This window comes from Arachis duranensis, chromosome 5 (genome assembly GCF_000817695.3).
Source record: "Arachis duranensis cultivar V14167 chromosome 5, aradu.V14167.gnm2.J7QH, whole genome shotgun sequence".
In the NCBI taxonomy this organism is placed as follows: Eukaryota; Viridiplantae; Streptophyta; class Magnoliopsida; order Fabales; family Fabaceae; genus Arachis; species Arachis duranensis.
In genome coordinates this window covers 11,351,109-11,373,020 of record NC_029776.3, presented here as the reverse complement: position 1 = coordinate 11,373,020, position 21,912 = coordinate 11,351,109, and the positions used below count along the sequence as shown (strand labels likewise).

Sequence of the window (21,912 nt, the reverse complement as noted above, 5' to 3'; positions counted from 1 at the left end):
TTCAAATTTTTTTAGAAAAAATTTAAGAGTCAGCAAAATTTATTTTTTTTTTACCAGTATTTTTAGTTATTAACTCAGTTTTTTAGTTTAATAATTCAACAATATATTTTTAGTCCGTATTTTTAAAAATTGTTGATTAATTACGAACAAAAATAATAAATTCTATTGGACCTTTAACCATTTTTTAATTTTATCTGTTATTTGTTGATAAAAAAATAAAATTTCCTCAATTAATATTGTGAAAGATAACCTTTTATCATAAAAATATTTTTTTTACTTATCTTTTTAAAAAAAAAATTGGGCTTTAAGTATTTAAAAAAAATCTTGTAGTTATTCATTACATATAGAGATAGAAATAGATCAAGTTAGACTAAATTTTATTTTTAACAGATCAAATTTATCACTTAGTTAATTAATCTGAGTTTGAGGTACAATAATTTATATATAGACTTTTTTCTCACTAGTACTAAATATGACGTGTTATTGAACCTGTCTTAGTCTAAAACTTTTCAAAAGGCTTGACAAAAATCTTTTTTTAAAAAATAAAAAAATTTAAAATTACTATTTTTTAGTAAAAATTATTTATATATAATATATCAAATTTAATGTTTACAAGAATTTTTAAATTTTTAAAATATTAAAAATACAATAAATTTAAATATTTAATAATTTTATTAATAATAAAAAATTATTATATATTTATTTATTTTTAACATGTCTATCAAAACTAAGGAACCAATCAAACTAATTAGTACATCTGAATCTAGTCTTTAATATATTTAGGCTTTTATAATAATTTGAATCTAAAGATATTTTATAATAGGTCAAACCAGATTAGACCAAATACAAATTAAGTTGTAAGTTTTTGATAAAATAGTTACACATTTTTGAATAAATAAACCACACTATACCTCTATAACACCACAAATCTTAAGATCTTTTAAGTAGGGGTGTTCAAGGCCCTGTTCGGACCCAAGATATATTTTGCCTGATTTCAGGTTTGTCATCTTTTTTATCTAATGTTATTTTCGGGTCGGGTTATACTTCAAGTCACCTGGTCCGCTTAGAAGCCATTTTTTATGATACAAAAAATATATTTTTGTATAAAATTAGTAATGTTATATTACATTTTATACTTTAATTAATATTTTTATATTATACGGTTTATTTTTGCTTTAAAATAATTTATCTGGTATAAATATGATATAATATTTATTAAATTTAATTTTAAAAATAAAATTTTATTATTTTAGTATATAAAATTTACGAATTTGTATATAATAATTTTACATCGAGTCAACCTGGTTTAATATGATATATTTCGAGTCACTTTTGAGTCAGATCAAAAATAAATTCGGTGGCCTTTTAGGATCAGAGTCAGAAATTCGGCCCATGAACAACCATACCTTCAAGGTAGTATTTATGGCAAACATTAAATGAATTAACTAAATCATTTTAAATATGTCATAAAGTAACAAAAATAGATTTTTTTTTTAAGGTTGAAAAGATGATTTAGAATAAAAATAAAAGAATACAACACTGTAAAATGGATTATAAAATTTTACTAGGATACATAATTATATTAATGTTATATATATAGGAATTTTTAAAATAAATAAATCAAATTTTATATTTATATTTATGTGTATTTTTAGAATTATTTATATTTTTTTTTATTTGTCTTGTTTACACGATAAGATAAGTAATAAATTATTTTATTATCATTTTTTTCTAAAGATATGTAATTGCATTATTTTGTAAAAAAAAACATACTGCTTATTATAAGAATAAAGACAAAAAAAAGAGAGATCTCTCACTTTGATAAATACTAATACTAACAAAAGAAAAACTAATAGAAGAGATTGGAGATTCACAAAGAACAGTGTTCTATAACTTGAGTCATTCATTGTTGGAGCTTTTTTACTGTTTTCACAATTACTGTTGTCGCCAGTTTCTCACTTTTAAAGACCTCCAAATTTCTCGTGTTCCACAACGCCCAACATAAAGATGCAAGAAGGTTCATAGAAGGTTGTCATCTTTCAATGCCTTTATTTGCCGTTTGCTAACAAATTACAAACTCTATAGTTCCATTTTACACTATAGCATTCGCAAAAGGAGAGAAAGACTGAACCTCAGGAGCGGGACCGCATTGCACCAAGGTGTGAAGGATGATTTCGTTGTCATTTTTGCATCTTGGGCACATTGCTAAAGTATTTGAGAATTTTCGGTTGATCAAATTGAGTACAGGTAATTTTTCATTAGCTGCTTTCCACAGAAAAATTCTTACCTTGGATGGTAATTTAATTTTAACCCCCAGATTGATTTCCAAAGCATTGAATATGTCATCACCGTTGGAAGATGCTCAACTGGTGCATGAAAAAAAAATCATAAGCCACCCAGTACTCCGATGCCACACCATACTGCTTTCTCTTGTTTCAGGCTCATTCAACCTTGTCCTCACTATCGTCATTTAGTGGCAGGAAGAGAATTCGCGAACTGAGCTCAGGAGAAAAAACTCTTTCAACTAGCTTTTTATTCCATCTTCCATCAACTGTAAGTAAATCATGTATCCAATTGATGTCTGTTACTGAATTGTTGTTGTTACCGAGTCTAAAAGGGTAGGGTGAGAGTAACCATGGGTCATCCTAAATACGAACATTTGTGCTATATTCTATACTCCATCTCAAACCCTTTTCTACTACTTTTCTTTCTTCTAGTAGAATTTGCCAATCCCAGAAAAGTTAGTTTCCTTTATCTACCAAAAGGGGGTTAGTGTATTTATAGTATTTTTCTTTGAGCATACGCCAAGTAGCGAATTAGGCTTAGTAGTAATTCGCTAAAACTGTTTGCCCAGCAAGGCTAGGTTTTGGGCTCTAAGATCCTTAAATCTCACTCCATCTTTCTTTTTGGGTCTGGTTATACAATCTCAACTAACTCAAGCCATCTTTCTCTCCATTCCCTTCTGACTCCACCAAAATTGTCTTAGAATTCTGTGTATTTCTTCCAATAGAGAAACTGGAAGCTTGAAATATAAAAGCGTATATATTAGAATAACTTCTCCAACAACTTTGATTAAAACATGTCTGTCACCTGCTAATAACATATTCCTCTTCCAAACTTGAACTCTTTTTTGAAATTTATCCTTTATTGCACCGAATTTAGCCCTTTTAGATCTCTGAATAATGGATGGAAGACCTTGATATTTATCTTGGGCTTTCACATGCTCTATATTAAGTAACTCTGTTAGCTGTTGCCTTCTAGTGAGTGGGGTATTTTGACTGAAAAAAGCTGCTGATTTGTGGAAGTTAACTTTCTTCCTACTAAGCATCTCATATTCATTGGGTAGAGATAGGATATTGTTGCATAATTCCTCATTAGCCTTCCCAAATAAGATAGAGTCGTCAGCAAAGAGAAGATGATTAACTATTGGAGACCTTCTGCAAATCTGAATCCCATAAATAGACCTGTTTTGATATGCCTTGTGTAACAGATAGGATAATCCTTCTACACAGAATGGAAATAGATAAGGTGACAAGGGATCTTCTTGCCAGATACCCCTTGTTGGCTTAAAAAATCTATAAAGTTGACCTTCCACAAGAATAGAGTAAGAAATAGTAGTGACTAGTTCTTTGATCCAAGAAATCTATTTGGTTCTAAAACCCATTCTCTTCATGATGAACCATAAAAAATTTCACTCAACTCTATCATATGCTTTACTCATATCCAATTTAATAGGCATTTCACATTCCAATCCACACCTCTTAGTTTCGAGGTAGTGCATACATTCATGAGCTATTAGAATATTGTCAGAAATTAATCTACCCGTTAAAAATACACTCTGGTTTGGACTTATTAACTTATTCATAAACTCATGAAGTCTACGTACCAGAATTTTGGAAATAATCTTATAAAAGATTGGGATAAGTTAATACATCTGACCTGTGACATGTCTCTAGCATCCAGGATCTTAGAGATCAAGCAAATCTGTGTATGTTAATCGTCTTGAGTATTTTACCTCCACCAAAAAAGTTACGAACTGCCTTAAAATCATCACCATCCACAATATCTCAATAAAACTGAAAAAAATTGTGTTGTGAAGCCATCCTCACCTGGAGCACTTTGAGGACAAACGCTAAAAGTGGATCTCTTAGTTTTCTCTGTAGAGATTGGTCTCATTAGCCTCCGGTTTATGAAATATGTAACCGGAGGACTGAAATAGTTGAATATGTCACCATATTCTAATAGGTTAGCGGATAAAAATATTTTCTTGAAATAATTTTCAGCTACCAGAGCAATATTTTGTGGATCTGAAGCCATCATACCATTGTTTCGAACTATTCCCCAAATTTTATTTTTTCGGTTTCTAGCTTGGAACTTCTGATGAAAGAACTTTGTGTTGCTATCCTCTTCTTTCAGCCACTTGTATCTTGATTTTTCCTTTAAAAAATATTCTTCTTTTGATAGCACCTCTTCTAATTTTTTCTCTACCTCTAATACCTCTGGCCCACCAAAATAACTCGCTGTCCTCAGCTGTTCCAACCTAAGATTTAGTTATTCAATTACCTTCTTAGAGTTAGATTTGTTATGATGTTGTCATTGCACTAAACGGTGTCTATAACACTTCAATTTCTATGCCAAAACGTACATAGGTGAGCCATTAACTTTCATACTCCAAACTTCCACTATTAGTGTCCTTATATCCTCAATCTCACACCACCGCTCCTGAAATTTAAATCTTCTTTTGGTAGACCATCTTGAAGGATCTGAATCAAGTAAGAGAAGAGCATGAGTCGAACCATTTTTCTGATAATCTTCTGACCACCACATCTACATAAGTCTCCCTCCAAGCCATTCCAGCCATAAAACGATCAAGTCTCTCTCTAATTAACACCTCTCCACCCCTCCGATTTGACCATGTGAATCGCTGTCCTATCATCCCAAGATCAACTAATTGATTATCGTCAATGAAACGATTGAAATTTTTAATGGAGACATTAGACCTCATATTCCCTCTCTCTTTTTTTTCATAATTTGTAATTATATTGAAATCACCCAAGATGATAAAGCTACCCAGGAATTGATTGATTCGAATCAGTTTATTAGTGCTCAAGTAAACTCCAACTAACCTCCAACTCACATTCGTATTCTCATATTTAACCGAAGCAATTATGAAAAAAGAGTTTTGAAACAGAATGTGTACCTCCACATGAACTTTCTATGCTAGAGCCCTCATGATATTTGATTCTAGTCTACTAATGTGAAATTTTGATATCTACATGATTTGACTTTATGCTCTACCATTCGAGATTAATTTTTAGTTTCACAGAAAAAATCACCACGGAGGAGCCGGATTGGCACATCCCTTTAAGATTGTGGACTGTCAGGGATCTCCCCAAACTCCGACAGTTCCACGTTAGGACTCTCATGGTGCATTGGGTGCCACTGAACAACTGGCACCTTCCACCATCTCTTGATCCATATCTCCAATAACTCCTCCTGTTAATGATTCTGAGACGATCTCCATTTTATCTTTTGCCCTTCTTTTAGTTTCGGACATCTCCATCCTTCTATGGTTTGATCTAGCCATCTGTTTCAGCCTTTTATATTTGATGGAGTATTCAGCAGCAGGAGTACTTGGCATGCGGGTTTCAGTTAGGACCCCTATGTTATTATGCTTCATTTGGAAACTACTTGTTCCTCCCAACTGAATCTGATTCGAGCTTATAACCATAGCATCCTCTATATTCCTATCATTCTCCTTTTTCTCATCACGTCTTTTGTTTCTGTCAGGACTCTTGACTCCTTGATTGTACTTTTTTTGTCTTTGACACTCGAGTTTAAAAACCCATCTATCAGGTAGTTGGGAGTGGTTTTTTTCTGCGAAGGGGCTGACTCACTTGATTCCACCCTTATACCAATTTGATCAGCTCTGATCTATTCTCCTATCTTATCCTCCCTTAATATATTTCTCTTTATATCCTCCAAAAATATAACACATATTTTGTGGTCATGGCCTCTAGTTATACAGTACGTACACACCATCCTTAGCCTTTCATACCGAACCGCCATTTCAATTAGAGACTTGTCAGGACCAACGACTTTAAGAGAGTCTTTTACAGATCAGTTTCCATCAATAACCACCCTTGCTTTGATGATACATGTCTCTCTCCCTTTAACATCAAACAGTACCACATCCATCACCTTACCAAGCCCTTCACCCAAACTTTCGAGCAACTTCCAGCGTCTTAAAGGTTTTAGAAATTCTCCAAAATTGAGCCCATAATGATATCTCATTGATTAGTTGTTCTCCAATGCACACCCTTACTTTCCAACGCTAGACATGAAGAGCATAGTCCTTGAAGAGTTATGGGGAGCCTCTTTCAATTCTCATAACATTCCACTCATCGAAGAAAAATTGAAATTGATTGTGATAAATCTCCTTTACTCGAAACCCTACTAGTCTCCCCCAAATTGCTTTAAGCCCCCATCCATAGTTCTGGTTGAAAAGGATTTATCAGCAAAAAAATCTTTTAACTCGACTATTAATGCAGTTGTAAATAGCCCCCTGTATATCATTTTTTGACAATTGTATTACATCATTCCTTTTTTTTATTATTCAAAGGAATGGAACTAATTAAATTTCCTCCACTTTTTGTCATGATTCAGGGAGGTAATGCTAAGAGAAAAGGATAGAGAAGAACTTATATTGTATGATAACTCTAAATTAAGAATGAAATTGTGGTATGTGTAGAAAATGTTGATTTTGACGGCACAAAAATTCTGTTAAGTTAAAAATCTAACAAAATATATTGATTATTAACTGTACTTTTCTAGTTCTAATTCATCTGTCATCTTGTATTTTATAAATTTAAATAGGCATAAAAGGTAAAATAAATATACTTTATTTTGATTTAAATTTTATTAGTTTAATTTTCTCTTTTAATTTAGTCCATTTGATTTAAATGTTTATAATGTATATTATATTAATTTAAATTTATTTTATAATTCAACCAACTTTAAATTATTGTAATTTGATGCATCGAAGAGTTTTATAAAAAAAAATCCAATTAGATTTGTGTTTATATAATTTTTAAAATAATAATTTTAAAAATTAATTATTTTTACAGACGTACCAATACATAATTGACTTTATATAACGTTCTTTTTTTGTAGTGCATGAAAATTTAAGTATTAGAAATATTAGCTCTAACTTATAGGATAATAAAATCAGAATATGATGCGGGAATAGATTATATATATATATATATATATATGCTATGGAAAGAAACCAAAAGGTGATTAAGAGAACTTCCAAACCTTGTAAAAAAATACAACGATAACTGCATAGACTTTTAAACTATAATGATCAAAATTTATCGATAATCGAACTAATTAAATTATTAGTTTATTAATTTATTAGAATCAATAGAATTAATTTTATATAAATAAAAAATATAAATAATAAAAATTTAAAATATATATTTCTATTAATATTTTAAAACAATCAAGTTTTAATAAATTATAATTAACAATATTAATAATTATGAATAATAATAAATATAATTAATTTAAATATAAACGAGTATAAAATTAAAATAATATCTAAAAAATTATTGTATGTTTTTATCATGTAATTAATAATTAGCATATAAAAATAATAAGAAATAACATAGCTTAGTGGTAAGGGGAGTATGTAATTATGAAAAAAATTCAAATTTAAATTACATTTTTATTAATTTTAAAAATTTTTTCCAGCAGTTTGATTGGACCAATTTTATATTGATTTTCACTTGTTTTTACTGGTTATTGTCCTTGAGCGATTCTAAGATTGATTCGATTCTGTTCTTACAACTATGCGTTAAATCCACCAACTTTTAGAAATTTAGAATAATTTTTTAAAGATTGTTTTAGTGGAGTATACACATGAAGCAATGGGCTCAACCCAGGTCCGCAGGACGTCGCAGGGAGAAAAGGGCGAAGCTGGGTGCGACGGCTTAATGAGGAATGGTAACTGCTACTGGGTTGCAAAATTTACCTACAGAATCGGGACTTGTTTGGCGTTCATGGCTGAACTTTGGGGGGGTAGCGGAAGGTCTCCAGATGGCGTGGACAATGAGAGTGCAGAGGCTAATTGTGGAATGTGATGTTGGGAGTGTGGTTAAATTGCTCAGTAATGGAGAGGAAATTGCAAAACATCTCAAATCCTGAAATCCCTTTTTAGAAGGATAAGTTAGGGATGTCAATGGGGCAGGGCGGGGGCGGGAGATGCTTCCCTGCTCCCCATTCCTGCCCCCAGATTTACTCCCCGTTCCCGCCCTCGTTCCCTGCCGTGGGGGAATATTGCTCCCCATCTCCATTTTCCACAGGGCCCCATTCCCCGCGGGGACTCCATTCCCCATCTATCTGATAGTTCTAACTAATTATTAATTTCCATATGAATAGAGATGTAAGTATCCATTCTATACAAAAATAACAAAATTTTATACAAAAAATCTAAACGACAAGATGGTGACTTCTTTCGAAATGACGCAGTGGGGGAACGCAACGGCGAGCCAGAGAATAGAGAAGTGGACAAAGTGGGAGATGCGGCAACAGAGAGAAGAATGGACACGACGACAAAGTTACGGAAAGGAATGTCGCAAATAGAGAGCACGACGCAGTGAGGATCATCGCACGGTGAGGTGTGACAATACGGTGAGAAGGGAGAGCGGCGAGAGGTTAGATGGAGTATGGACAGCGTTAGGAATTTCTGAATTGAAGAAGAGTTATGCAAATGAGGATTAGGAGTTTTGGGTTTCTGTATGTGTGTGTGAAATGACTAAAAAACATATATGTGAAATAAACTATTAAAGACAATTCAGTAAATTTATGAATTTCGGGGATTAGCGGGGATGGGACGGGGATCCCCGCTCGGATCCCTGCGCCTGCCTCGAGATAATTTTGTCCCCCATCCGTATTTCCACAGAAAAAATTCCCTATTGTCAGATCCCATTCGGGACAGTCTCACGGAGAGTTTCGCCATCTCTAGAATAAATGAGCTATTAAAGAGAGAATGAAATTTTTTTTTGTACAAACATACATAGATGTGCAGATTGTTTGGTTAGGAAAAATATAGAATTAGACTATGATTTTTTATTCTGGAATCACCCTTTCTGCGGAGTTAACAAAAAATCTTCCACAAGGACAGTAGAGAAACTACCTTACCCCGTTTTATATCTAGTTTGTTTTGTTTTGTTCCTTTTGGGCTTTGTTATAATAATAAAAAAAAAATTGCTTCATGTCTAAGGTCAGAACTCCATTAAGATCCTTTTACCATAACTCATAAGCTTGTCGGTGAGTGGTGACTTTATTACAGTTCACTTGGTTGGCCTGTAAAAGACACTCCTTCGTCAACTTCCCACGGTTGATCCTCCAATCTCAATGCTGCATGCTTTTCTCATGGAACTAACCTAGTGTTGGTACCCACGGTTGAGTCGAATTTGATTCTGTTAATATTTTTTACTATTACCTTCTGATTGTTTAATTTAATTAGGATAACAGAACTAGTTGTTCTGCTCTACTCGAGATATAGTTAGGTGTTTAGTCTGCATAACCAAGTAGTCAGTAATTTTTTTTGATGCATGCAATAAGACTAAATTTATATTTAATATTGAGCAACATGCTTAAATTTAATTTTTGTTACTATTTTTTTATTAGTTATATATGTCATGCATATTTATAGATCAAGTGATTTATTTTTGTATAAATTAATTAATCAAAAGATACTTATGTATGTCTTGAATTATTTTCAATTTCATGCCTTATATTTGAATAATAATTAATCTCTACGTCCAAGTCATTTAATCAACCAAATAACTTTAATCTAATTCATCTCTACGTGCCACTACTTTTAACAAATTTTTTACTTAAACTTGTTAGTTTTTATACGAACATTCGGAACACAAATAAGAAAGAAAATGAAATTAAAAACCAATTAATTATATATAGTAGAGAAGAAAAATGGAAATCGAATATATCTCCAACTCAGAAGATAAATCCTTCAACTGATTAAATTATCTTGCAAGAATTTATATACATATATTGAAGGACGTTGCTAATATATGATTTAATTTTTGCATTTGAACCTTTTAGATAGTAGATCAGTGTTACAATAGTTAAGCAGTGTAAAAATTCAACCTAGACAATTTTTATAGAGTATATAGCCATTTTGGTTCTCAAAGAATTTCAGACTGGACACTTTAGTCCCCAACTAAAATTAATTACTCGATTGGTCCCTAACAATTAATTCCGTCAGTCACTTAGGTCCTTTACTCCGTTAACTCTAACGGAGGACAAAATAGTCCTTGACAACTCTAACAGGGGACAAAATGGTCCCTAATCTCCTCTGTTCAGAAACGACACTGTTCTCTCCCGATTTTCATCATATCTCGCATAACACTAGCAGTCTAACACTGTAACTTCAAACTACACAATACACACTCTATAATTTAATATTCACAAGAAAAAAAATTCTCAACTTGTTCTCAACCAATTCATATTCAGGAAATTAATGCCTATGTCTCTCAACTAGTTATTGTCTTCGATGGATCCCATGAATCTTGACAGCAAGTCTGATTTGTTAAGACCCGTCGTCGTCGTTGCCATCTTCCTCCTCCTCTGCCCTATCATCACCATGACCACATTGTCCACCACTCCGATCGCTTCCTTCAACTTCTTCTCTGAACCAATGTTCAGTAATTGCTTCAGTTTCCATATAAGCGGCAACGGCGACATTGCTCGTTGTACTGATAGCTTGGATGTGAGGTCAAAGCTGTCTGTCAACTTGGACTCTGGAAAAGAAGGAATGAAGTATTCGGTGTCTATTTCAAATGAAAATTTGCATATGATGTCGAAGGAGAATCTTCTCGTGATGTCCTAATGTCCAACAATCTATATTGCTTGTCGGAGAGTGGAGAAAAGTGTACCCTTGGAGTAGTTGTGGAACTTGGTCTTGAGGATGTCGTGAACGTGTCGAGGTTGGAGGTGATGTTATCGAAAATGTGGAAGTGGATGTTTTTGGTGGGTGAAGTGTAGAAGGGGTGGATGTACGAGTCACAAAAATTTAGGAAGTGTGTGGTCCATGACATGTTGAGGTAGGTGCGACACGTGTGACAATTACACCATGGCTTAATCTTGGAGTTAAAGAGGAGGAAGGAAAAGATGGAAAAGAAGACTGTGAAGGTGAAGAAGGAGAGTATGAATGTTAGGGTTATGCGATATATGATAAAAATTGGGGAAGAATAGTGTCGTTTTCGAATAAAGGGGTCAGGGATCATTTGTCCCTTGTTAGAGTTGTCAGGGACCATTTTGTCCCCTATTAGAATTGTTAGGGACTATTTTGTCTTCCGTTAGAGTTAACGGAGTAAAGGACCTAAGTGATTGACGGAATTAATTGTTAGGGACCAATCGAGTAATTAATTTTAGTTGGGGAGTAAAGTGTCCAGTCTGAAATTCTTTGAGTACCAAAATGGGTATATACTCATTTTTATATCTCCTGATGAAAATTTACAAAAAAATTTTAAGCATTCTCAATATTTATTTGAATAATTTTTGGTGTATTCGGTGTAGCAGTTTGGTGTATTACAGAAATTATTCTTCTTTTTGTACATTTTTATGAACTTGGATTCATTCATATTAACAGGATTTTAATACAGTACAGACATGTTCATAGAAGTTTAAATTTGCAAAAAAATTTATGAAAAACTTGGATTGAATATTTATAAAATAGTGTTTGTTTTAACTTTACATTGCACAGATGATTAAACTATCTACTATCAATATCTCCTGATAAAAATTTATAGTAAGGATGTAATAATGTAGCAAATGACTTGGAGAGCATTATGGCTTCAAATTCTTGAACAGCTTTATCTTTCAGTTGATTTATTTCATCAAAGAGAATGAGTGAAGCATATTTGACTCTAAAATGATCAATTTGTTTCTACAGTTTAAAAAAATATTTATTAAACTCTATTAATTTAGTAATAGAGAGTTATCTATTTGTAACGATAATTACCTATTTCCAATTCTTCCATGCATATTTTTTCTTTTTGATCATTTTTGGATCAATTATTTCTAGCCATTTCATCATATATATTGCATAATTTTATCTAAAGACAAAAATGAAATAACACATTAAACTGGGACAGTAACAGAAAATACAATAAATTAAGTTAATAGTAACAACAACATTAAGTGCACTTTAATTCACATTAAATACATCGAAATGCAAACTAAATAAACCGCTATTATTTTTTGATTGCATCACACAATGTCAGTTCAAAAAAACATGCAATTCAATCAAACATGAACATGCACAAAATAATACTAAAAGCACTACAACAAAATTTTATGGGCTAGTTACAACAAATTCATGAATAAAATCTCTCAAAAATGGACAAAAGCACGTACAAATCACTCAAACATGAACATAATAATATCAGAAGTACTACAACATTCTGTTACCTAGTTACAACAAAAAGAAGACAACAACACCTAGTGCACCTCAATTCAGACAAAATACACTGAAATACAAACTAAATGCATCGCTATTATTTCTTGATTGGATCACATAATGTCAGTTTAAAAAGACATGTAACATAAACAAAATGACACCAGAAGTATTAAAATAAATTTCTATAGGCTAGTTACAATAAATCTATGAATAAAATTTCTCAAAAAAAAAAAACGCATGCAAATCACTCAAACATGTACAAAATAACATCAGAAGCACTATAACAACATTTTGTTGCTTAGTTACAACAAAAAGAGGACAACAACACTAAGTGCACTTTAATTCAGACAAAATACACCAAAAGTTATTATTGATTACTAGTTTATTACACACGAACTTAGTTCAAAATATGCAAACATTCAAATATGCACAAAAACACATTCAATGCAGTTATAGGTTAAACTATACGAGAAACACTACGTAACATTTTTACATCGATCTAACAATATTATCGCCAAATGAACAGTATAATGAGAACAATAATATGTACTTGAACGCAAGAATACAAAATAAATCTACTAAATAAACAGAAATATGACTATCTAGTATTTCACGATCGAAAATGCAAAAGAGAAAAGTGAAAAAAAATGAATAATTAGTGAATAGTATCTTCAATAATCTTTGGTCTTCTATTTCTATGTTTTTCGGTGAAAATTTGGAACATAACTTTGAAATTTTCTTGAGTTTTTGCAAAAATTTTAAAAGATTTTTGAGAGATTTTGAATGTTATTTGAAATTTGATCGTTTCAGTTTGATCGAGGGAGAGGGAGAAGAAGTGTTTTTTTATATTTAACGTTCGCACTAGTAAACAGTTGTAGGAGCGTATATTTATAGGCTCTCTAATCTAAAATTGGTTTTTGTTGAGTTTGGGTAAATTTGGTTGGACTTAATTGTCAAAAAAAATTTGTATGTATAAGATAACTGGTTGAATAATTCTTGATTTGATAACACCATTTAGTAAAATAATAATAAATGATGAAAGAAGATAATGTGACAACGGTGGTGCTAACATAGTACACAAAACCATACAACCTATTCAATATTTGTGATGTTCACCAGCACAGAATCTACAACAATTTTTGGAAAAGAATTACCTTTGAGGAATTGCACATCCCTTACAAGTTACAAACCAATTTACAATCAGTTCAATAGGAATCTGAGTTAGCAACATACAAGTGAAATCATCCTCTTGCCCCTGAAAGAACAATGTGTTATTTACATGGCCGTAATCAACCTTCCTAAAGAGTGATCCAAACTCACAAAATATTCCTCATGCTGCTTGTCCAACTAAGAGATTTCCTGTTTGTGGGGCTTGGGGCAAAGTTAAGTCCAAACATCTCCTTAAAAGCTTGCTCTGGCTGAACTGAACCAACCAGCTTTGCAACAATGGCTGCACTCTCTCTAACGTGCTCCATGTCCTTTGTGTCACTCCATAGACGATTCGCCAACTGCAATCTCCTATTCTTGGAACTCAAAAGAAGGCCCCATTTCAAGTAGAGGTTCTCTCTTTCAGACTTGGACAGCCTCCTCAGCATTTGCTTGCACAGCATCTGCCTCTCTTTTTTAATAGTTCTCATACTGGTTTTCAAGAGAAAAAGCATTATTAATTGGCTTCTTGTTACAAAGAATTTAACATGACCTCAATTCTTATATTTCTTAATGCTTGAAAATTGAAATGTTGTTGTTACCTTGACTGAGCTGTAAGAATTCTTCCATCTTCCACAGTGTGTTTGCCTTGGGAGAAAGTCTGCTTAAGATAGGATAGCCTTCTATGCTCTACTTCCATGTAAATAGAATCTGAGGGATCCCCTTGGAATAGAAGGAAAAAGTAAGTCCTGTGAACCAATGAAACATAACAAGCATCCCAGAGTTCAACAATCTCTCTTTGCAGCCTCTTGAATTCTGAAGGCCAGTCTGGACTACTGTCTCCTTCAGCTTGCACTGGGTCCACACCAACGTCTTTGAAATTCTTTGCAGATACTGCAGGATCCAATCCTGTCTTGGACACCTACCAAGCAGAAATGTGCTACTTATATAACTAACATGGTTAAACAGCAATGGTTGAAAAATAAAAACAAATGCTCAAATGGATCCAGTTTCTGATAGTTGACCGTCAAGCTGATAAAAGACAAATAAAAGGAGAGAAAAGAAACAAATTTAAGAAGCATGATGGAAGCTTACCTCATGGTCAGTTGGTGAATTCATAGTTTTAAGATCTTCCTCTTCTTTTATTTGTGTTGTTGAAGCTTCAGGACAATTGCTCTTAGTTTCCGTGTCAATGGAGGATTCCACATTCTGTACATCATCAATGGCAGAAGTTTCCACAGAATTCTCACCGGCATTCCATGGGGGCAGCCTCTCCAAATAGGTGTTTTGGTCTAGGACATAAGCCTTGCTTTGAAGTACATCAGGTCTTCTAGTGAAGTCTTTTTCATTCCCTATTGGAGTTGTGCTCTGAATACTTTCTTCGTCATCGAACCAATACGAAGATGAATTCCTCATGAGACTTGCTCTACAACTTCTACTTCTGCTAAACCTCAAGCTTCTAGAACTAGATGTACCGATTTCTCTGAGCCAGGGAGAAGCATAACTTTTCTCTGGGGAGGGAATAACAAAATCTTGGCGCAAGTGGTTCACCCTTTTGTTTTCCTGTAACCCAGGTGAATATGAATCCAGATCTTTTTTGTCTCTTCTATTATCAGGTTCAGCCAATGCCGAGGTATCTGCGTTTGCAAAAGGAGATGATGCAATAGAATCAGTGTATGTATTTAAGCTTGAAGCAACCACTTTTGGCTGTGTATGTGGGATTCTAATTAGCTCCTCAGACACAATGCACTTAACATCCTTGCAAGAATCCTCTTCTTGCTGATCATCGGCATCCTCTTCTTGTTCATCTTCAATGTTCTTCTGATCATCTCGAATGCCTATATGTGAGACCACGAGCGGAGCACTTCTCATTCGAAGATTCTTGTCAAGGTCAGGAAGTTGAAACAAGTTATCATCAGAGCAGATACTGTGTCCATCCGAATATGCAATAAAAGATCGTAAACTCTCCTCGCAGTCAACACTCAATGAACTTTGCTCCTCTGTTTGATTTCCAAAATCCCACACATTTCTCACACGTATTTTGGGATATTGAGAATACACACTATCCTGAATGTTTGGCAAGAAAATTAACAGTGAGAAGTTATTCCACCGATTAAATTAATACTTTAAATTCTTTAGCAGGATAGGCCATATACTCACAAATTCTGTTGAAGACTCGCCATCTCCAATTGCTTGGAGGATCATATCCTTAATTTGAGTTTGTGCAACGTCCCTCTGCAAAGTCAGCTCTTTCACCTCTGTCTTTAACTGCATGTACAATTAACATAGTTCATGTATATGGCCAAAAGAAATATATGCTTAAAGATATCAAACTATAAATAAATATTAAAAACAGTAGTCTCTTTTTATAGCTGAAATCAAAGTTAGCTTGAAAAATAGTTATTTTATGACAACAATAAAATGTAATGCTTTCATAAAGTGTTTAGCATACTTCAGTGAGCATGGAAAACATCAGCTGAAAGTCAAAATATTCTAAATGTACTATGACTAAGGGATATCTTAAAAAGGAAAAACTACAAAAATAGAAACAAAAACAATTAACTCAAGCTTCTCTGAAGATTATGATGGATTACCAATGTGCCAAGTAATGACCATAAAGGCAGTGCCAGAAATGAAATTTAAGGTCCAATGGTTTTTTTACTAAAGACCATCAAATAATCCGTCATCCACCACCGGAAGGAAGTAAGAAAATCTAGTTTTCAATCTATCAAATTTTCAGCCAAGGTAGATATATTCCATGAAAGAATATATGGCGGAATTTAATAATACAAAATGGTAGTTCAATATAAGTGTAAGGATTGAAGTAGGTGTGACCAAGGAGATAAAACAATACAGGAGGTATGTGACCAGACCTGGATAGAAGAACAATACAGAACCAACAACAAATAGTTGAATGAACAATCCAGTAACATGTACTACCCTTATAAACAATACAAATTTTCCATATGTAACATGATGGTTGCTATAATTTATCGGCTAATCTATCTGGAGTTTATTAGCATTTACCTAGACGTGATGTCAGAATAATACAACATACTACATCGGATCATAAAATTAAAAAACACAGGAAACAAGTCAAAAACCTTACCATCTCAATTTCTTGATCCTTTTCTCTCAGTAATGCTGCACAATCAGATGTAGAGTGGGCTGACCCTGAAGTTTTCAATTCACTTTGTAGTCTGGCCAACTCCTTTTGCAATTGCTTGACCAATGCTTTGTCAGACACTACTACATTAACTTGTGCATTAGTTGACACTTCTTTGGCACAACTTGCAAATAAGAGTGTGTTTCTGGTTTGTTCAACATGAATCCGTGCAGGGCTCATGGTGCAGATGATTGCAGTTCTTGCATTACCCCCTAACGACGACTGCAGTATGCGGGTTAGCTTTGAATCCCTGAAAGGAATATGTCCATTTCTCCCCTTGCTGCAACCAAATTCAATTGCATGTGAGGCAAAAGATTATGATCTTGGCTCAAGACTCAAGAGAACTAAAAAGTTCCAGATATTATGTATACATGGTCTGGAGAATGTAACAAGACGTTGAAACACAAACTTCACAAGCTAACCTGAGTTTGCGGATAACAGTTCCTAGAGTTAGTAAGCTGCGATTAATGTGGCAACCTTCTTTCAACCTTGTGCCAGCTGAATTTGTTTGGGAAGCGCGTTCACTTCCTGCAAGATCCACAAAATTCTGTGCCCCCCGTCCCCCAACAAAAAAAAAAACCATTTGATTTCCTCATAGACATAATAATTATTTCCTATAAAATGAGCAAATTAATCATACCACTGAAGCAGCCAGAGAGCTAGACTTGTCATTTCCAAGGAATTCACATGCAGAACTTTCAATTGTCTGAAGAAACCACATTGTTTAGGAAATGTAAGAAAGGTCTACTATGAAATTTCACAAATTTTGCAGGCCTTTGACAAAAACAATAACATATAATACCAGTCTGAGAATCTGATGAGATCTGGAGCTTGCTTCATTCAGTGATGTCTCCCCTATCTGCCTCTGAGCTGAAAAAATGCAATCAATTTGGATAAGCAATCAGCTCTAGCTGGATAAAAATTTTGTAACAGGGAAATAGAAAAATAAAGAAATCCAATCTAGGTAGTCCTTTGAAGCAAGAATAGCTCAAACCATCATTACCTTCACAGAAAGAAATAAGCTCTTTAAAATGGTTCCAGTCTCTCATAGTTGCCTCAGTCAGTCTCTCAATAACTGTCCCCCTCTGTTAAAATGATAAACTGTTAGTGACATGTACTTTTGCTACCTCTTTTGAGATGAAGACATGTACCTCTGGATCGTCAAGAAGTCTGAGAGGAGTACTATCTGTACTGAGGAGGTCCCTGACAGACTCATTATAAATTTCAATCGCCGAAAACTTTAAAACAAACTCTCTTTCTGTATGCTGTAAAAAAGGAAAAATCTAAGTAAAAAAATTTGTTTGGAGAAAAACACAGCATTGCAGGCAAGCGTTAGCAGTTCAATTACCTTTTGTATGTAATTAAAAATGTCAGCTACAGTGTATTCAGTTACACCGCTCATAGTATATGTCTTTCCGCTGCTTGTTTGTCCATATGCAAAAATGCTTGCTGATCAAATAGAATATTTAAGACCATAGCCACAAGGGATAAAGCAAGAGAAGATATCAACATTGAAGTTGAATGAATGCTGATGCTGATGAAGGAAGAAAAAGAAGATGGGAGAAATAAGATAAGAAAAGATAGAGAAAGAAAGAGAACTCACAATTGATGCCATTGACAACAGAAAGCGCAACTTCCTTAGCTGCTTCTTCGTAAACTTGCCTAGTGGAGGCATCTGCCCTAAATACTCTGTCTGCAGCGAAAAGAAATGTGTGGATCAGAACATGGAAGCAAATCTTATCATAGTCCATGTAACTGACAGTAACAAAAATAGGCTTAACATGATCTTGGCAGAATGAATTCAGTGACAAAACAAATTCACCAACTTCAACTGCATGCATGGATATTACCAGTTTCGTAACATACATTGTAAATATTTTCTGCCAAGAAGAATGATGATATCAACAAAAAGAGACCACACACACTGAATAATAATCTGGAAGAGACATAAAGCCATTGATTGATAGTAGCATTAACAAAGGGTATGAACAGCAGCAATTATGGTAAATTTCCACCTTATACTCCAAGACAAGAACATTCATTCTTTCGTTAAACACTGAAGAAATAAATTGAAAATAATATGATAAACTCACGCAGACAGACAGGGATATAAAAACCACAGCTGCTGGCTAATTTTAAGTAAGAAGCTAAATCATTGTTTTTCAAATACAATAGTTATGTTTTCATACCAAATGTGTATGCTGTTGGGTACAGGGACCTATCAGAAGCTGAAAGATCGCTCCTGTATATGATAGTGGTGTCATTAATACATTCCCATTCAGGAACATCATTCCTTGCACGCTCCTTGTCATTGAGAGGTCGAAGGCGAACAGAAACAAGAATCCTCTCCTCGCGGTCTGCAGGATCTTGCATTGCCTCCTCCCCTCCCACAGAACCCATCCTCACCCACCTCCTCTAAACTCTAATTCCAACTATGAGAATGATATCACACGTCATTGAATTTGGAGCAACCCAAATGCTACTTTTGTATTCAGTTAATCTAGCACTAGTTTCTTTCTGAATGCTTCATGAAGCTTGCTGTGTTGCATTGTTGGGATGGTATGGAACACTAGGGCCACTCAAGATTTTTGACCCCAATTATTATCTGCAACAAAACAAAAAAATAATAATAGTAATCGTAGGTTACAACTTCATTTTAGCAGAGAAAAAACATATTAATATTGTATGCAATTTTATATTTAGAGGTGTAATTGACTAATATCACAAGGTCTTCCAATTATGAGAACAGAATGCGGTGGTTTCTGTATTCTAATATAAAAACTTGGACTTTTATGAAATGGTCCCCATTCCATGGAACAGACTGTCAAATTCTTCTTCACATGGAAATATAGAAAAACGTCCAATTTTGTTAAAGAAAATTTACCAGAGGTGATAAGGACTTAAGGATTCAGAAATTTTCAAAGGAACATTCTTCATCCTAATTCATTTGCAGATGAATTCAGAGACAGAGAGAAACAGAGACAGAGACAGAGAGAAGATCTGAAAATTGGGTTGTCCAAAGTGACAACAAAAAAATGAACGGGTGCAATTGTTTCAACAAAAAACCCACTCTAAAGATATTTTTGGCAGTTTTTTCAGCTTCTCCTAATTTTAGTTTGTGCAACACAATGCAAACAGAACTCGAGAGAAGATTCCAGAAATAGAATATATGGAAGAAAAAGAAAAGGCAAACAAATTTTTTAAAAAAAGAAAAAGATATACTATATACCATTTTGAAGCTAGATTCTGACGATGGAATGTTACTCCGACAGCAAATTCTGCCATCACATTTTCTTCATGAAACCAAATTCTTGCATTTTTGTTCCTTGACTGTTGATAACACAATGTGAGAGTTCAAAATTCAAATAAAGGAAACACAAATTGAACAAAAGGGGAACTAACCGTTTCTCACCTCATGCAGGATATTGAATGCCATCTCAGAATGAAGAAAAGATCGAAGAGAACATTCTGAAGTATGAAGTGCGATGCATTGCAAATGCAGTGAGTGAGGAAGATAACAATGATAAGCGAGCTTGAATGTAAAGAGAGAAAGCAGAAATGGCTTTTTCTTTCTCTGTCCAAAAGGGTTTTGTGTTGCTTTGACGTCTCCCTCCTAATTTTCTTCTTGTTACTTCGTTGCGTTGCGTTGTATATTGCATTGATATAAATAATAAATAATATTTTTACCGCGCTAAACACTATATTATATTTTGAAAATAGTAATGACTTAGACTCATGAAATTACCAATATACCCAAATTGATACATAATTTAGAGGAGGGGGCATGCATGAGCTGAATTTAAGAAAAGGTGAAGAATGCTTTAAACCATGCCACTTCAAATGGCGGTGTAGCACATGGTGCCTTTTCCCCCACTTTCCACACAGCTAACAAAGTGTACCATAGTCACTAACTACTACTGCAGTTTTCTACTTTTCTATTTAGAATGAAGAGGAAGAATAATGGTTTTTAAGATTCGCTCATCTATCTAACAACCAGATTGGTTGTGAATTGAATTGTGATTGTGGCATACTGGCATCATTTATTACTCACCTTTTCATTTGTCCTCTTCAAATTATATATTTATAGTTCTTACGAATAGATTTTTTAAAATAAAAAAATAAAAAAATTACCAAGACGCACATTTGGATATTTACTCAATTACATTTTATTATTTATTCTATTATCAGAGAAGATGAATTTATTATACACATATTTTGACTTTGAAAAAACAAGTAAAAAACGATAATAATGTATTTATTCTACAAACGAGATAAGACAATACAATTATTGTGAACATATCTCACTATGATAAAGATGAGATATATGTATAACTATTTCGTTCATGGTGAGAACGAGATATTTATTTAAAAAAATCGTTTATATTTGCAGACATGATATATATACACGTGACAAGAATTTTCAACTATATAAAGAGTTTATTATTCATGTCATTGTAGCACCAATTTCATTTTTTTAATTCTTTTTACATGCTTAAAATGTCTAGTAGTGACTAGTGAGTATGTTGTAAGTGTTTATGTAAATGATTGTTTTAAACCCTTTGATTTGACACTTCGTAGGATTTGAAGAATCTAATATTGATGAAGATGGGGTTCAAGGTCAAAGAGAAGTTACGAGAAGTAAGTACAGATTTCTTGCTGCTTTAGCAAATTGAGACTTCTGGTTCTTCAAGTTTTTTTGGGTTGTAAATGATGAACACGTGTGTGCGATGTTTGAGGCTCATGAGAGAATTCTAGCACACCAAGTCATGGAGCTATACGTCGAGGTCGTTGATATTGGCAATAGTGAAACTGGCCCATCTACATCCACACCCTTGGGACCGGCCACCAATTACTGCATCTCCGTTGCATTACGTTACACTAGCTGATCGCATAGAGGAGGATTTTAAGTTAGATGAGGAATATATTGCTAAGATCGAAGATTTCTTGGATAGCTCTGAGGAGGATGAGTTTGCAGCAAATACTTTGTTGGGATGAAGATTTCTGTTACCTGCACCATTGTTGTGTACCTAAACTTTTCAATGTGCCTAGTTACTATCACATACTGGACCTTGATGAGATGGAGGAGGATCCACTACTTTGTGGCATTGGT

At 33.7% G+C, this 21,912-nt stretch overlaps 1 protein-coding gene across 3 annotated transcripts; it reads right to left on the bottom strand.

The window, feature by feature from the left end:
• Window positions 1–13,564: 13,564 nt before the first annotated feature.
• On the bottom strand, window positions 13,565–20,696 carry LOC107488044 (kinesin-like protein KIN-7E). Of its 3 annotated transcripts, none has more exons than XM_052262335.1 (15): window positions 20,205–20,696; window positions 20,032–20,132; window positions 18,992–19,407; window positions 18,406–18,495; window positions 18,151–18,251; window positions 17,954–18,067; window positions 17,806–17,887; window positions 17,605–17,672; window positions 17,443–17,508; window positions 17,225–17,349; window positions 16,746–17,082; window positions 15,797–15,904; window positions 14,732–15,703; window positions 14,239–14,558; window positions 13,565–14,128 (listed from the first exon to the last, which is right to left on the bottom strand). In XM_052262335.1, exons 3-15 carry the CDS (start codon window positions 19,200–19,202, stop codon window positions 13,807–13,809), a joined length of 2,916 nt encoding a protein of 971 aa, XP_052118295.1. In that variant the 5' UTR covers window positions 19,203–19,407; window positions 20,032–20,132; window positions 20,205–20,696; the 3' UTR covers window positions 13,565–13,806. The 3 variants fall into 3 exon arrangements, with proteins under 3 accessions (XP_052118295.1, XP_015964226.1, XP_020997852.1); XM_016108740.3 differs by having other exon boundaries at window positions 20,215–20,696; XM_021142193.2 differs by lacking the exons at window positions 20,032–20,132; window positions 20,205–20,696 and having other exon boundaries at window positions 18,992–19,533.
• Between the last annotated feature and the right edge of the window lie 1,216 nt (window positions 20,697–21,912).

Coding starts and splice junctions, on each gene's coding strand:
- LOC107488044 (XM_052262335.1), bottom strand. CDS start 19,202: ATGGGTTCTGTGGGAGGGGAGGAGGCAATGCAAGATCCTGCAGACCGC. Junction 17,509..17,604: donor CTCATCAGATTCTCAGACTG/GTATTATATGTT, acceptor TGGTTTCTTCAG/ACAATTGAAAGTTCTGCATG. Junction 17,083..17,224: donor ACTGTTATCCGCAAACTCAG/GTTAGCTTGTGA, acceptor ATTTGGTTGCAG/CAAGGGGAGAAATGGACATA.